The 17,459-nt window shown below is 39.4% G+C and overlaps 1 protein-coding gene across 1 annotated transcript in view; it reads right to left on the bottom strand.

Annotated features, from left to right (window-relative positions):
- LOC129624642 (ATP-binding cassette sub-family C member 4-like) overlaps positions 1–17,459 on the bottom strand; it is a 182,164-nt gene that overhangs the window by 25,432 nt on the left and 139,273 nt on the right. Inside the window, 2 exon segments of the mRNA XM_055542795.1 lie at positions 8,589–8,678; positions 17,144–17,299. Of these exon segments, the coding sequence (XP_055398770.1) occupies positions 8,589–8,678; positions 17,144–17,299 (246 nt within the window).

The raw sequence follows: 17,459 nt of genomic DNA, 5'->3' as shown, positions 1-17,459 counted from the left end.
TTCCCTGGTGGCTCAGTGGTAAAGAATCCACCTGCCAAACAGGAGACTTGGGCTCGATCCTGGGTGAGATCCCCTGGCTAAGGAAATTGCAGTCCACTCCAGTATTCTAACACTGTTTCCTTAGTAAGTGTAATTGTAAAAAGGATATATTCTTATAACAATTAACTGACTCCAAGATATCATATCACACTTTAAACAAAGGAAAGCACTGAAAAAGTTATAATTTAAGGAAAATAGAACAAATAATAACTATTCAAACTATACATCTCTGTATAGAATACTTCAGATTATTTTTGAACTTGGGAAAATAATAGAATATAGCAAAACTGAAAAAAAATAAACTGGACTCATATGGCACCCTGTCTCCATCATTGCTATGTGCACTCTGTGTGGTAGGTGCTGACGCCCCTCACATGAGGTGAACACAGATGTCAGGTGCTTTCCAAATTTTGTGGAACTTTATTACTTTTGAAAGAGAAAATCTGGTGTGGGCCAGAAGGAGACACTGAAATACAATCAACAGATGGGGAAGAGCTGTTACCAGAGCAAGGCCAGCGGTAGAGGAAGTTCACCTAACACAAGGCCCCAGGAAATGGATATGTGACCTGTCTCCACCTCAAGGACTGAACCACATGGTTCCTGATGCACCAGCTGCTGATGCCCAAATTTCTTTATCTCAGTTTCCTGTGTGATGTGACACACTTGTGTCCTAACAGAGGCACTATCAATGTCAGACATTTAACCACATGATTTCTTCCCAGTTTTGACAGGACATTTTTGTTATTGTTTAGTTGCTAAGTTGTGAAGCTGATGGACTATAGCCCACCAGGTTCCTTTGTCCATGGGATTTCCCAGGCAATAATATTGCAGCCGGTTACCATTTCCTCTTCTAGGTAATTCTCCCAACTCAGGGATCAATCCCACTTCTCCCCCATTACAGTCATACTCTTTATCACTGAGCAACTGGGGAAGCCCACATACTCTACCCTTAATTCCAAATCCCAGTATCTAAGGTGTTTTGTTTTTGCTTTTTAACAGAAGCAACACATCAATGATTCATTCCCAGAGTTTTATCTACTATGAAGTTTTAACCTCTGAGTGATAAAGTGCTTCATCTTCAGGTACTACTCATGTTATATTTTTAGAGCTGCCTTTGCTTTTTAGCACCCCAATAGCACTAATTTCTGATGAACTTTTATCAGTTTACAGTAAGTTGGCAAGTTTTCAGTACAGGAAAAATGTATTTTCAGCATATTTAGAAAAATAAACAAAATGAGACAGGCAGCATCCATAGGACTGTCTTCCTTCTGAATGCCCATCTCTGCCAAGGAAGAAGGAGGAAAGAGAACTAGAGGACATTAAAAAAATTTTAAGCCATATTTTCCTTTTAACTGAAGTTCATAAAGAGGAAAACATAGTGGTTCTCTCCTACTCATTCTCAGGTTAACTCTGTGAGTTTGGGTTCATATATCCAGTTAGGCATCATACACAAATTAATAACTAGGGTTTTTGGTTCACTTAAAAACTGACTTCATTGATTTAGTGATACCTCTTGATGAGGGTGAAGGAGGAGAGTGAAAAAGTTGGCTTAAAACTCAACATTAATAAAACTAAGATCATGGCATTCAGTCCCATCATTTCATGGCAAACAGAAGGGGAAAAGATAGAAGCAGTGACCGATTTCCTTTTCTTGGACTCTAAATTCAGTGCGGATGGTAACTGTAGCCTTGAAATTAGAAGATGATTTCTTCTTGGCAGGAAAGCTATGACAAAACTACACAGTGTGTTAAAAAGCAAAGATATCACTTTGCTGACAAAGGTCCGTATAATCAAACCTATGGTCTTTCCAATAGTCATCTACAGATGCAAGAGCTGGACAATAGAGCACTGAAGAATCGATTAGATTATGGACTGTTCCATCTCTGGGTTGGGGAGATCCCCTGGAGAAGGGGATGGCTATCCATTCCAGTATTCAGGCCTGGAGAATTCCATGGACTGTATAGTCCTTGGGTGCAATCTATAGCACTTGGATGCAATCTCAAAAACGACAGAATGATCTCTGTTCATTTCCAAGGCAAACCATTCAATATCGCAGTAATCCAAGTCTATGCCCCAACCAGTAACACTGAAGAAGCTGAAGTTAAACGGTTCTATGAAGACCTACAAGACCTTTTAGAACTAACACCCCAAAAAGATGTCCTTTTCATTATAGGGGACTGGAATGCAAAAGTAGGAAGTCAAGAAACACCTGGAGTAACAGGCAAATTTGGCCTTGGAATACGGAATGAAGCAGGGCAAAGGCTAATAGAGTTTTGCCAAGAGAACACACTGGTCATAGCAAACACCTTCTTCCAACAACACAAGAGAAGACTCTACACATGGATATCACCAGATGGTCAACACTGAAATCAGACTGATTATATTCTTTGCAGTCGAAGAGGGAGAAGTTCTATACAGTCAGAAAAAAAAAAGATCAGGAGCTGACTGTGGCTCAGATCATGAACTCCTTAATGGCAAATTCAGACTTAAATTGAAGAAAGTAGAGAAAACCACTAGACCATTCAAGTATGACCTAAATCAAATTCCTTATGAGTATACAGTGGAAGTGAGAAATATATTTAAGGGACTAGATATGATAGAATGCCTGATGAAGTATGGACGGAGGTTTGTGACACTGTACAGGAGACAGGACTTGTCTCCATCAAGACCATCCCCATGGAAAAGAAATGAAAAAAAAGCAAAATGGCTGTCTGGGGAGGCCTTACAAATAGCTGTGAAAAGAAGAGAAGTGAAAAACAAAAGACAAAAGGAAAGATATAAGCATCTGAATGCAGAGTTTCAAAGAATAGCAAGGAGAGATAAGAAAGCCCTCCTCGGTGATCAATGCAAAGAAATAGAGGAAAACAACAGAATGGGAAAGACTAGAGATCTCTTCAAGAAAATTAGAGATACCAAGGGAACATTTCATGCAAAGATGGGCTTGATAAAGGACAGAAATGGTATGGACCTACAGAAGCAGAAGATATTAAGAAGAGGTGGCAAAAATACACAGAAGGACTGAACAAAAAAGATCTTCATGACCAAGATAATCACGATGGTGTGATCACTCACCTAGACCCAGACATCCTGGAATGTGAAGTCAAGTGGGCCTTAGAAAGCATCACTATGAACAAAGCTAGTGGAGGTGTTGGAATTCCAGTTGAGCTATTTCAAATCCTGAAAGATGATGCTGTGAAAGTGCTGCACTCAATATGCCAGCAAATTTGGGAAACTCAGCAGTGGCCACAGGACTGGAAAAGGTCAGTTTTCATTCCAATCCCAAAGAAAGGCAATGCCAAAGAATGCTCAAACTACCGCACAATTGCACTCATCTACACGCTAGTAAAGTAATGCTCAAAATTCTCCAAGCCAGGCTTGAGCAGTAAGTGAACCGTGAACTTCCAGATGTTCAAGCTGGTTTTAGAAAGGTCAGAGGAACCAGGGATCAAATTCCGAACATCTGCTGGATCATGGAAAAAGCAAGAGTGTTCCAGAAAAACATCTATTTCTGTTTATTGACTATGCCAAAGCCTTTGACTGTGTGGATCACATTAATAAACTGTGGAAAATTCTGAAAGAGATGGGAATACCAGACCACCTGACCTGCCTTTTGAGAAACATATATGCAGGTCAGGAAGGAAGAGTTAGAACTGGACATGGAAAAATAGACTGATTCCATACAGGGAAAGGAGTACATCAAGAATGTATATTGTCAGCCCACTTAATTAACTTACATGCAGAGTACATCATGTGAAACGCTGGGCTGGAAGAAGCACAAGCTGAAATCACGATTGCTGTGAGAAATATCAATAACCTCGGATATGCAGATGACACCACCCTTATGACAGAAAGTGAAGAGGAACTAAAAAGCCTCTTGATGAAAGTGAAAGAGGAGAGTGAAAAAGTTGGCTTAAAGCTCAACATTCAGAAAACGAAGATCATGGCATCTGGTCCCATCACTTCATGGCAAATAGATGGGGAAACAGTGGAAACAGTGTCAGACTTTATTTTTTGGGGCTCCAAAATCACTGCAGATGGTGACTGCAGCCATGAAATTAAAAGACGCTTACTCCTTGGAAGAAAATTTATGACCAACCTAGATAGTATATTCAAAAGCAGAGACATTACTTTGCCAACAAAGGTCTGTCTAATCAAGGCTATGGTTTTTCCTGTGGTCATGTATGGATGTGAGAGTTGGACTGTGCAGAAGGCTGAGCGCAGAAGAATTGATGGTTTTGAACTGTGGTGTTGGAGAAGACTCTTGCGAGTCCCTTGGACTGCAAGGAGATCTAACCAGTCCATTCTAAAGAATATCAGTCCTGGGTGTTCTTTGGAAGGAATGATGCTAAAGCTGAAACTCCAGTACTTTGGCCACCTCATGTGAACAGACTCATTGGAAAAGACTCTGATGCTGGGAGGGATTGGGGGCAGGAGGAGAAAGGGACAACAGAGGATGTGATGCCTGGACAGCATCACTGACTCTATGGACATGAGTTTGGGTGAACTCCGGGAGTTGGTGATGGACAGGGAGGCCTGGCGTGCTGAAATTCAGTGCTGCAATTCATGGGGTTGCAAAGAGTCAGACACGACTGAATGACTGAACTGAACTGAGCTGAAGAATTTATGCTTTTGAACTGTGGTACTGGAGAACACTATTCATAGTCCCTTGGAAAACAAGGAGATCAAACTAGTCAGTCTTAAAGGAAATCAACCCTGAATATTCTCTGGAAAGACTGATGCTGAAGCTGAAGTTCCAATATTTTGGCCACCTGATGCAAACAGTTGACTCTTTGGAAAAGACTCTGATGCTGGGAAACATTGAAGGCAGAAGTAGAAGAGGGATCAGACGATCAAATGCCTGGATGGCATCATCGACTCAATGGACATGAACTTGGGCAAATTCCAGGAGGTGGTGAGGGACAGGAAAGCCTGGCATGCTGTAGTCCATGAGGTCACAAAGAGTTAAAGTTGACTTAGCAACTGAACAACAATAACTTAGAATGATAAATCACCCCTTTATCCAGATCCTCTAGGAATTATTTCTTTATCACATTTGTATGTTTTTCAATGAATGATTTGGTAAGGTTTCTTTTAAAATAGTCATAAGGAATCAATTCCTAGAGAAGCATAATAATGGGATGATTTATTTAAGTGATATCACCAAAATTAACAGGGTTAATTCCAGAAGCAATACATAGAAACCACACACTTCACTTCGTGAAATAAACTCACATTTTTTTTTAATAGAAAGTTCCAAATGTAGTTTAAATAGAAGTAGATCTTAGTATTATCTACTACTTCAGCATTTTTATAATTTAGATTGCCTCTCTGTCCATGGAACAATGTGTTCTAAAATTCTAGAGTAATGCTACCTGTGAATCTGTGAAAAAAGGTCTCAATCTAGGAAACAAATAGAAAAATAATTTACCAGTACTTCCTGTTTTTTCTTTTTTAAGATGTGTCCCAATTTCACCATTAAATTTGTCCTATGAATTAAAGAATAATGGATCATCCTTTTGTTCTTTGCGTTTTATGGTTAAATGCTCTACACACCTCTTCTCTTGTAGAATTTTACTGCAAAAGTGTTGGGAGCCGCGTTCGGCATTACTGACAAAATGGAGGCATGGCCCCAACCTCCTCACCTTGTCCTGTAGGCACGGACCTGGGATGAAGGAGTTGGGCCTTGTGATTCTGACTTGTCTTTTCCTCTCCTTGGCTGAGTTGACTGAAAAGGAATATTAAGCTTCTTATTGTTCTTGAGAGGAGCATGAGAAGGCACAAAGCCTTCTGCAGTTGTGCTCAGAGAATAATTCATAAAGTTAATCACTGAAATTTGTTCAAGGACTTTTACAAAAGAGTATTCCAGGATGAGCACATAGGCCACAGCTTGAGGCCATGGGAGCGATTGCTATCTGTAGCCTATTTGTGAGGAAAATGTTTATGGCAAAGGAGTTTACTGAATTTAGGGCTTAGTAATAATTAAAATAGAAGTTAAAGATTTAAGAAATGTTGTAATAGCATATTTTATTATAGCTTATAGAGGTTAGGAATTTTAGAGATACTGATAGAAGTCTTTTTAAGAGATAGTGAGCTCAGGATGTTAGGGGCAAACAGGATTTAGAAAGATAAGAAATAAACTGAGGAATGTAGCATGAGTTACAATGTAACCACAAGTTAACTATAGGACACATAAGAGGAAGTAGATAATAGATGGTAAAGCTTATTCTGAGAGAATCGCTGAAGCAGGAACTGTGTTTGAAGGGCAACAATGATTTATGGAAATAACAAATCTGGGTGAGGGGAAATAGAAAATCTCCAACCTAATGCTTTTGTAAAAGTACAAAAGAGAATTATAAGCTTGAAATAAATACGCAGTCCAAGAAAATTGAGAGGCTGCACCATTTCTTGCTGACACTGCTCACCCCTTCAGGTTGAATCCCTGGTTGCTGGAGCTGGACTCTGGCATAAAAGACTCACAAACTTAAATGAAATCAGCGGTGCACTGTTTTTCAGGCAGGAGAAGGTGAAGCAATCGACCCAATTTAAGAAAACAAAATCCACATGCTGCTGAAAAGCAGGGTGGGTGTATAAAGACTCAGTGGTGACATCCTTCAGAAACCAGAATTACTGGCTGGAAATGGTCATACCTCCAAATCTGCCTGCTTACAGTCAAGGCTTATCTGCATATTACAGATTTAAGAGCTTCCCTGGAAGGGTGACACTAAATGACAAACACACCAATTCAAACCAACATGAACAATAAATCTCTCAGATTTGTGTAACAACAACAACAACAAAGATTAAAAAATATATATGCCACACTTCTCTGAAATGAAAAGATCAATCAAACACTTAGTAGTTATTTAGGTAGAGTGTTTTCCCTGTGTTGTCCTCTAAGAGTGTCATAGTATCTGGCCTTCCATTTAGATTTTCAATCTACTTTGAGTTTAATTTTGTATATGGTATCAGGGAGTGTTCTAATTTTATTCTTTTACACAGAGCTGTCCAGTTTTCCTATACCACTTACTGAAGAGACTGCCTTTTCTCCATTGTATATGCTTACTTCCTTTGTCATAGGTTAGGTGACCACAGGTATGTGAGTTCATCTCTGAGCTTTCCATCCTGTTCCATTGATCTATATTTCTGTTTTTGTGCCAGTGCCATACCACCTTGATTACTCTAGCTCTGTATTAAACTAGTGAAAAAGTTCATTTAAGTTTTTCCATCAAATCTTATGTAACAAACGTTTTGGTCAACTCAATAATATATTCCGAAGTCAGGGAACCTAATTTCTCCAGCTTCATTTTTATTTCTTAAGACTGCTTTGGCTACTTGGGATCTTTTGTGTTTCCATTAAAACTGTAAAAATTTTTGGCTCTAATTCTATGATAAATGCCACTGGTAGTTTGACAGGGATTGTATTGAATCCGTAGATTCTTTGGGTGTATAGTCATCTTCACAATATTGTTTCTTCCAATCCAAGAACATGGTATATCCCTCCATCTGTTTTGTGTCATCTTTGATTTCTTTTGTTAGTATCTTGTAGTTTTATGAGCACAAGTCTTTTGTCTCCTTAGATAGGTTTATTCCTAGGTATTTTATTCTTTTTGTTGCAATGGTAAATGAGATTGTTTTCTTAATTCCTCTTTCTGATCTTTCATTGTTAATGTATAGGAATGCTCATTCTTACTTTTTAAAAGCAAAAGACTATGTATGGAAAAACCACTGCAATATAGTAAAGTAATTAGCCTCCAATTAAATAAATTACAAAAAAGAAGTCTAGGGTTTCTGCCATCAGTAGAACTGATTTGTAAAAGGAATGCAAAATCACAAAATAGTCTGTATTAAAATACAAACTGACAGCAACAGTCAAATTTTCTTTTCATGCAAGGGTTAAGAAATTCAAAGAAACGGAGCAAGGGAAAACATGACACAAATAACAGAAAATTCTCTGGAAATGAACCTCCCATAGAAAAGCTGAGCAGATGTTCCAGGGTTCTGTTATCTGCATTCATGCTACAGCATTAAAATGACATAATTTCCAATAAATAATCATCATTAATTCTGACTATATAATTTACCTTTATAAACACTTTCCTATGAAACTCCTACATTTTATTAGTATGATCTTGTTTATATCTTTTAGTTTTAATAAGGAAAAACTACTATTGTCTCCACTTAGGAGATGTTTCCTAAGACCAGAGGAATAAAACGAATATTGGAGTGTAATGGAGTAATTAATTCACTATGTCACTAGTAGAATTTGATCCCACAGTTTTAACATCTAATTGAGTACTCTGCTAAGGACAAGATAATGTGTCTATTTGTTCAGGGTTCTAGGAAAATAGCTAAAATGAAAACATGTCACATTATATTGTTGATTTTCATCATCAATACACACATTTTTAAGTGCACCCATGTCATCAGTGTTTTCTATTACCGAAGTCAGTGAAACTGACAGGCTCCCCTTAATTATCCGCAATGCTCTAAATGTAAACACACATATACAGATGCTAACAAGTTAATTACAGTTACTATTAATAAATTACCTCTTCCAAGGCATTCCACAGTTCGTTATCTGTATGCTCATTAAAGGGATCCAGATTTTCCCTCATTGTTCCAGTGAATAAAACAGGTTCCTAAATATGCCAAAACAGTGAGTGTTATTACCTTAACCTCTTTTTATTTTATTCTAATGTGTACAGACTGTCAAAATTAAAATACAAAAACATCTAAATTCATTAATTATTAATAATAAAGTTGCAAATGTATGTTTGCAAAACAGTATCTCTAAAATAATTTTCCATTGTACCAAGTATGCTACAAAATATCTTCTGAACTACTGAACACTAACAGAATAAAGTGTTGAAGAAGTTTTTTTCATCTTAAGGAAAAAACTGAAGACAAAGGAAGACTTGATTAAAAAAAAAAAAAAAAAAACACACACACACACACCCTGGTAATAAATATCTGTTTAAACACTCACACAAACTGAGGAAATAATTACACAAGAAACTTAACATCAAGATCTACATAAATTAACTGTCAATCCTGGTGTGACTGGGAAATACCAACAGCATGATTAGTAGAGGTTTGTGCCTCAAAGCAAACCATTAAATATTTACACATTAGCACCAAAGACTAAACTAGGCTATTTTCTCCATTGGTCAGACTGTCTTCTAGGATCTGGAATCTCTCCACATGTGTGAAATGAACATCCCCACATGTGCAAGGGGAACGTCAGCTCCTGGGGTCTGCAGCACCAATGTCCATGGAGAGATCAGCTCTGATTTTGGCATCAGTTGGCCCCCATGTTCTCTCACATGTGTGTTAGGCTGGCCTGCCTCACAGAACTTCATTATTAACTGCAAGGACAGGAGGACCTGAAACCCACTGTGACCTGTGTCATGATGCTATGCTATGCTATGCTAAGTCACTTCAGTCGTGTCCGACTCTGTGCGACCCCATAGAGGGCAGCCCACCAGGCTCCCCCATCCCTGGGATTCTCCAGGCAAGAACACTGGAGTGGGTTGCCATTTCCTTCTCCAATGCATGAAAGTGAAAAATGAAAGTGAAGTCGCTCAGTCGTGTCGGACTCTTCACGACCCCATGGACTGCAGCCTACCAGGCTCCTCCATCCATGGGATTTTCCAGGCAAGAGTACCGGAGTGGGGTGCCATTGCCTTCTCTGCTGTGTCATGATATTTTAATTTAAATAGTTCTTCCTATTCCTCTGCTTCAGGAGGAGCCACAAGTAAATTAATCTGGGAATATATGTCTCTTCTTGCCTCAATAGAGAATCCCATACATAAGCTAATGTAGGCCGTTTACATTTTCTTCTGGAAGGCTCAGTAAGCCAGGTCATAAGAATATGCGCAGAAGAGAAGAGCCCAATTGGCTCCTTTCAGTGAAGGGGGCAGGACAAGGGGAGGCACATGTGTGGGAACAAGAGGAGACCTGACTCTTCCACAAGTGCCCAGAACTGCTCAGAATCCCCACATTCAAATCCCACCTGGCCTTGGGGCTGGATTTTTCTCCTCACTTCACAAAAGCCCAAGAGGAAAGATGAAGAAGACAGACATTTCTTTTCCCTAATCATGAGGAAGAATGATACTCAGGAAGCCTTCCAATCCTTCCTTCAATATGGTCTCAGTTTTAAGTCTAGTGAGAGAGAAATGAATACAGAAAACTCAGGGTATGCCACCAAAAAAAAAGACATACTCCTGAGCAAAATCCACAATTAAAAAGACATTATAAAGGGAGATTTAATTGCACAAAGTTGATTAAGTGGCCAATATGCTTCCAAAGCACTGAAAATCACTACTCATAAAATATTTCAGAATGAGTACTTGTTGGGAGCTGCATTAGGCATTGCTAACAAAATGGAGGCACGGCCCCAACCCCCTCTCCTCATCCTTCAGGCATGGTCCTGGGATGAAGGAGTTAGGTCCTGTGATTCTGACTTGTTTTTTCCTTTCTTCGGTTGACTTGGCTGGAAAGAATGTTAAGGTGGTTATTGTTCTTGAGAGGAGTGTGAGAAGGCACAAAGCCTTCTGCAGTTGTGCCCAGAGAATAATCCATAAAGTTAACCACTGACATTTGTTCAAGGACCTTTACAAAGAGCATTCCAGAATGAGCACGTAGGCCGCAGCTTGAGGCCATGGGAAGGATTATAATCTGAGATCTGTTTGTGAGGGAAATGTTTATGGCAAAGGAAGTTTGCTGAGTTTAGGGTTTAAGAATAGTTAAGAATAGTTAGAAGCTAAAAGTTTAGGAATGTTGTAGTGTTAGCATATTTTACTATAGCTTGTAGGGATTAGGAATTTTAGAGATATTAATAACTAGAAGCTTTTATAGGAGATAGTGAGTTTAGGAAATTAGGGGCAAGCAGGATTTAGAAAGATAAGAAATAAACTGAGGAATGTGGTATGCAGCCCAGACATAAACATGAGTTACAATGTAATCACAAGTAAACACGATTCTGAGAGAATCACTGAGGCAGGAACTCTGTTTGAAGGGCAACAATGAGACAATTAATCTGGGTGAAGGGGAACTGAAAATGTCAAACCTATAACCTAATGCTTTTGTCAAAGTATAAAAGAGAACCTGGAGCTTGAAGCTTGAAATAAATATGTTCCTTTTCAGGGGAATAACCATAATTCTACTTCAGATTTTTATAAAAACTTGTTACTCTTTGTAATTATCAACCTTAAGATTCCCACATGCAGGTGATTTCTCATCCTTCAGCTGTCTCCATGAGTTTTACACAAGCGACATAGCCAGGCGAGGGGAGGCTGGTCCCCAATATTCTTCCTCCTTCCCCTCTCCATCTTCCCTTCATTTTCCAGTTTCTTTCAAGTAAGCAGGCTACTCCCTGCATATAATCTCAATCTCAATTTAACTACTTCAGATCCTGAGCACAAAGAACACACATACTTCAGCTACCTGTTGTGTTTCTGGAAATTTGTTAAGAAGAACTTTCATTTTAGATTATTCCTAAAATTTTGAACAGAAGTTGAGGAGTATCTTCTTAAAAACACAGAATTTATCTTTGAAAGTTCCCCCCAGGACTGATGGTCTATGTCCCTACTACCCTGTCTCTGCTCCTACCCAGGTCCTTGTTACCATCACATCTCCCCAGTTCTGACCTGTTCATGCAGGGTAAGCAGTGATGGGGATGAGCCTGGGAGGAAGAGAGAACACCATGGAAGCTCCTGATGCTTCCTGGATTACAAGGACCCAGGATCTAGGGAAGATGGTATGGGCCTGGCTCAGCTAAGAGAGGCAACTCAAAGAAACAGCACTGGGCTCCCCGTCTTCAGAGTCTGCTCTCAGCTTCCTAAGTTCCCTATATTGGGGTGTTGAGACACAAGCATCACTGCTTCCTACTCATTTGGGGGAAGAGGAATGTAAGTTTTTGCACTTAGACAAGTAAATTCAGGCAACCAAACTAACAGACTTTCTCCACCTCTGCAGCTAGCAAGATGCTGTAAAGACAAAGGGCTCTTGATTGGGAGGGATAACATTTTGAGTATCTTCAACTGACACATATCAGCCCATAACATACAAGTGCATAAACCCATTTCTAAATTGATATTGTCCAAATGAGGGACAGAGCAATAGGAGTAGTATCTTCTGGCTTTGTTCTATACTTATTCATTCTTGCTATGGTTTGGGGAGTCCTTCCAAGTGGGATGGTAGGAAAAATGGTAAAAATATCTGATGAGTACAACACAGCTGAAGAATTGATGCTTTTAATTGTGGTGTTGGAGAAGATTCTTGAGAGGCCCTTGGACTGCAAGGAGATCAAACCAGTCACTCCTAAAGGAAATCAACCTTGAATATTCACTGGAAGTACTGATACTGAAGCTAAAGCTTCAATACTTTGGCCATCTGATATGAAGAGCTGACTCACTGGAAAGACCCTGATGCTGGGAAAGATTGAAGTCAGGAGGAGAGGGGGATGGTTGGATGGCATCACCAACTCAATGGACATGAGTTCGAGCAAGTTCCAGGAGTTGGTGATGGACAGGGAATCCTGGTGTGCTGCAGTCCATGGGGTCACAAAGAGTTGGACATGACTGAGAAGTGGACAAGGTGGAGACTGGAGAGCGTAGGTCTCTGTTATATGACTAGTACTTACTAGTACTTTGGATTTTACTCTGCTGCGATGGGAGTCTTTGGAGATAAAACTGAAACTCTTCGCTATACAACTGAAACACTGTGAATCAACTATGCTGCTACTACTTAGTCGCTTCAGTCGTGTCCGACTCTGTGCGACCCCATAGACAGCAGCCCACCAGGCTCCGCCGTCCCTGGGATTCTCCAGGCAAGAACACTGGAGTGGGTTGCCATTTCCTTCTCCAATGCATGAAAGTGAAAAGTGAAAGTGAAGTTGCTCAGTCATGCCTGACTCTTAGCCACCCCATGGACTGCAGCCTACCAGGCTCCTTTGCCCATGGGATTTTCCAGGCAAAAGTACTGGAGTGGAGTGCCATTGCCTTCTCCGGAATCAACTATACTTCAATTTAAAAAAATAGACACACATAAAATTTGAATCCTGGTTCTGCCCCTTACTTGAAAAATAGGATAAGCTCCCAGTAACTCAGTTTTTAAATCTGTCAGATAAAGATAACAACAAATTGTGAGGATTAAGCAGGAAATGGTGGGATAAGAAACTAAAATGTATTAACAATTCCATAAACTTTAGGAATTATTATTAATATTCTTGTAACTTGTCAGGGACTGTAACAAGCACTAGAGGAACAGAAATGAGAGATATAGGCCCTGTCCTCAAAGAGAGAAAGAAAATAGTCAAGAGTGTGCAGAGGGCTGAGAAAAAGGCTGGAGGTTTTGGTGGGGGATTGGAAAGTAAGATCATGTACAAGGTGATAGTCAGGAAAGAATCTGGTGCGAGGAAAGCCAGAAATCAAAATACAAAAAAATTTTAGTCTGAGTTCTTGCTCTTGGTGGAAAATGTTAGACACATTTCTCTGTTATGCTTTTCCCCAAAATTCCTATTGTGTTTTTTTGTTTGTTTTTGTTTCTTTGCTTTACTATTAATATTTATGTAACAACTTAGTTTTTATTATTAAGCAATAAATATAAAGAAAATCACCAAAGACCATGAACACATAAACAAAAATTAAAGAGAAAAGTCATTTCAGAAGGTGTTACTCTTTTTACTTAAGTAGAAACAACACCCAAAAGGCCAGTGCCCTGATTCTTAAGAATATTAACAGTTCCTGATGACTGAGCACTCCTAAGAATGAGACATGGGCACAAACATTATCTCACTAAGCTACATCTTCACAAATCTGTGGGTCCATGATTTCCAGACCGGGTTTAAGGACGAGGATGTTGACGCTTGGCAGCCAAGTTACATCATCAAGGCCCCACAGTCGATGAGGCAGAGCAGGAATAAACTGTGGGTCACACTGGCACTGGGTCTACACTACCATTCTATCCCCGTCTGCCTCCTGAATGTCTTCCTGGGAATCTTTACACATTGAAAGTTCTCTCCAGATTCTTTTTCTTTAATCAACCAACACTGCACCTTGGAGACAAAGGCATAAAAAGTGGAATCTACATGGATACAAAGCTCAGCACTATTCTGTAAACACACTTTCTGGAGTGTGTACCTAGAACATGCTCCAAGGAAGGATGGAAACCAACAGAACAGAACCAAAACATGCTGAGGTCAAGGCCTGTTTAGTCCTTGCTCAGATGTGCTTCCAAATATTATTGGCAGAGCCAAAAAATCATCCAATGTTATTTATTTACAGAGTTATTTTATGTATACAAACATGCAACTTTTTCCTATTAAGAAGCATTAAAAATAACGCAGGGCATGTTTCTAAAGCTTTGCATCCAATAATATGAAAGGAATTTACAGACATGCCCTTTATTTCTACTAACTAATCTCACATGACCATTTTAGTGATGAGTACCATCAAAACATAAAACTTGGGAATCTAAGCTCATTTATTTTATACTGTAACCATAAGTCATAAATCTAATAACCAGAGGAAATCTTTAAATATGGGGACTGAATGTGCTGAAACATTCTTCCCATTTTTCCTGAAAGGGATACCTTTGAAAAAAAATTTTTTTCAATTGTGATAAAATATACATAAAATTTGCTGGATTAACCACGTTAAGTGCACAGTCCAGTGATGCTAAATACATTCATACTGTTGTACAGCCATCACCACCACCCAGCCACAGATTTCCTTTCATCTTAAGGAACTGAAACTCTGTACCCATTAAACAACATCTCCCCTCTCCTGGCCACTCCTGGCACCCACCATTCTACATCCTGTATCCATGAATTTGCTATTCTAGGTAACTCCTATTAGTAGAATCATACAGTATTTATCCTTTGTAAATGACTTATTTCACTTAGCTTAATTTTTTCAAGGTTCATCTGTGCTATAGCATGTGTCAGAATTTTCTTCTTTATTAAGGCTGAGTAATATTCTACTGTATGGGTATGCACCACATTTTTTTTGTTGACTCATCTGTCAATGGACATTTGAGTGCCTCCACTTTTTTGCTGTTGAGAATAATGTTGCTATAACAAACACGTTCCAGCATCTCTTCAAGACCTTTCTTCCAATTCTTTGGGGTTTATACTCTAAAGTAGAATTGCTAGGTAGGTAATAGACTATGGTTTTTCCAGTGGTCATGTATGGATGTGAAAGTTGGACTGTGAAGAAAGCTGAGCACCGAAAAATTGATACTTTTGAACTGTGGTGTTGGAGAAGACTCTTGAGAGTCCCTTGGACTGCAAGGAGATCCAACCAGTCCATTCTAAAGGAGATCAGTCCTGGGTGTTCATTGGAAGGACTGATGCTGAAGCTGAAACTCCAATACTTTGGCCACCTCATGCAGAGTTGACTCATTGGAAAAGGCCCTGATGCTGGGAGGGATTGGGGGAAGGAGGAGAAGGGGACGACAGAGGATGAGATGGCTGGATGGCATCACCGACTCGATGGACAAGAGTTTGAGTAAACTCTGGGAGTCGGTGATGGACAGGGAGGCCTAGCCTGCTGCGATTCATGGGGTCGCAAAGAGTCGGACATGACTGAGAGACTGAACTGAACTGAACTGAACTGATGACAATTCCATCATTAACTTTTCAGAGCAACCACCAAGTTGATTTCCATAGTAGCTGGACTATTTTACATTACTATCAGCAATGAACAAGGATTCTAATTTCTCTACATCCTTGCCAATGCTTATCATTTTCATTTTTCTCTCTCTTTTCTTTGATAACAGACATCTTAAGGGGTGTGAGGTGGCATTTCACTAGAGTCTGAAAAGAATATCTTGGTTTTAAAATTATTTAGAGTAATTCCAGGTATTTTTGAGGTCATGGGTAGGTAGCAACACTTGTACCCAAGTCCACATTCGCCTTCCTTTGGGAGCCATGTTGTACATGCTTCCTGATAAACAGGTATTTCAGGACATATTGCACCCACATTCCAGGAAGCACATTTGCCTGGCTCATTCTCTCTCCTCTCCTCTCTGTTTCTCATCTCAAGCGGGTATTTTTCTGAGCTTTCTTTGATGGGAAAATGATTATTAAGTATATAAATAAAAAACTCTATTTTTTTTTTAAATAAGCATGTCTGTCAAAGCAGTGGGCAGGATGATAGATGAGGACACAGGAACTAGGTTGCCCTTGGCTATATACTTGGAGGATAGTAATTCTCAGTAAATATCATGGAATTATGTTCAGTGAATGAACCACAAGGAAAGACAGGAGTGTCTACCCGTCTATATAATCCAGTCTCCAAAACTCTCCCTGAAAGTTATACTACTTTACGAAGAAGAAGAAAAGAAAACAGAATCAGAGCCCAGGAAGAGATGGCCAACTCAGCACTCCACCATCACAGCAGGCACATATGGGTCTACATGAGCCACTTCACACTCACTGACCTATTTTGTCCTCACAACAGACTGAGGGGGTGATATCATTATCAGCTTTGTTAGACAGAGAAAACCAAGGTACACAGAGACAGAATTCTGAGTCCACTGCTCTTCCTTATTATTCTGTACTGCCTCCCTGGTGAAAATTATTCATTAATGGCTAAATTGTCAGTCTCCCCAAAGCTTCTATATATCCTATAATTCTCAAAGCCCCACAATTTCACAGAAAGTTCTCCAAGGAGATATCACTTTTGAAAAGATGTCCTCATTTCCCACATCAAAATTATATCTATAAGACACTTATTAATAAAATCCATGTTTCCCTATAGGAAACTCTGCAGTGCTAAGCAAACCATTTATCCTTCTGTTCTCAGAATTATGTGATTATCAGTGGATAACATTGTGGAAACTGAGGAAGTCTGAGTCCAGAAATCTATCTCAGTAAGTTATTAAATCACATGCACACAAAACTAACAGATGAAACAAAACAAAACAAAACCTGGTATCCAATGAAAGTGTTTGTTGAAAATACCTCCTGCTAAAAATATGCTCTATTGGGTAGAAAAGGATCAACTCATTCACTTAACTTGAAAAGACCAATCAAATTAAAAGCACTTAAACTTTAGACACCTTATGAAAAGAACATGTGAGAGTGCTCTGCTATGCATACCTGAAGTGCAACTGACATTTTCTTCCTTAAATCATGCAGTCCAATCCTGGTTGTCAAGATGTCGTCAATATAAATGCTACCTTCAGGTTCTGACAATCTAAAAAGGGCAGCAATGAGGGAACTTTTTCCAGCTCCTGTTCTTCCCACAATGCCAACCTGTAAAGAGACCCAGGGGGATGAAGAATTAACAGGATGCACAAAACCCAGGAGAACCCTGATTGTTGAAGATGAATTTTATAAGTTCTATTATATGTAAAGAATAGTCTATAAGTTTCTCAAGCAAGGTCCTGCTGACATTTTGGACCAGATAATTCAT

Source organism: Bubalus kerabau, chromosome 12 (genome assembly GCF_029407905.1).
Source record: "Bubalus kerabau isolate K-KA32 ecotype Philippines breed swamp buffalo chromosome 12, PCC_UOA_SB_1v2, whole genome shotgun sequence".
Lineage (NCBI taxonomy): Eukaryota > Metazoa > Chordata > Mammalia > Artiodactyla > Bovidae > Bubalus > Bubalus kerabau.
The sequence above is the reverse complement of the archived record's forward strand: the minus strand, read 5'-3'. Positions and strand labels throughout refer to the sequence as shown.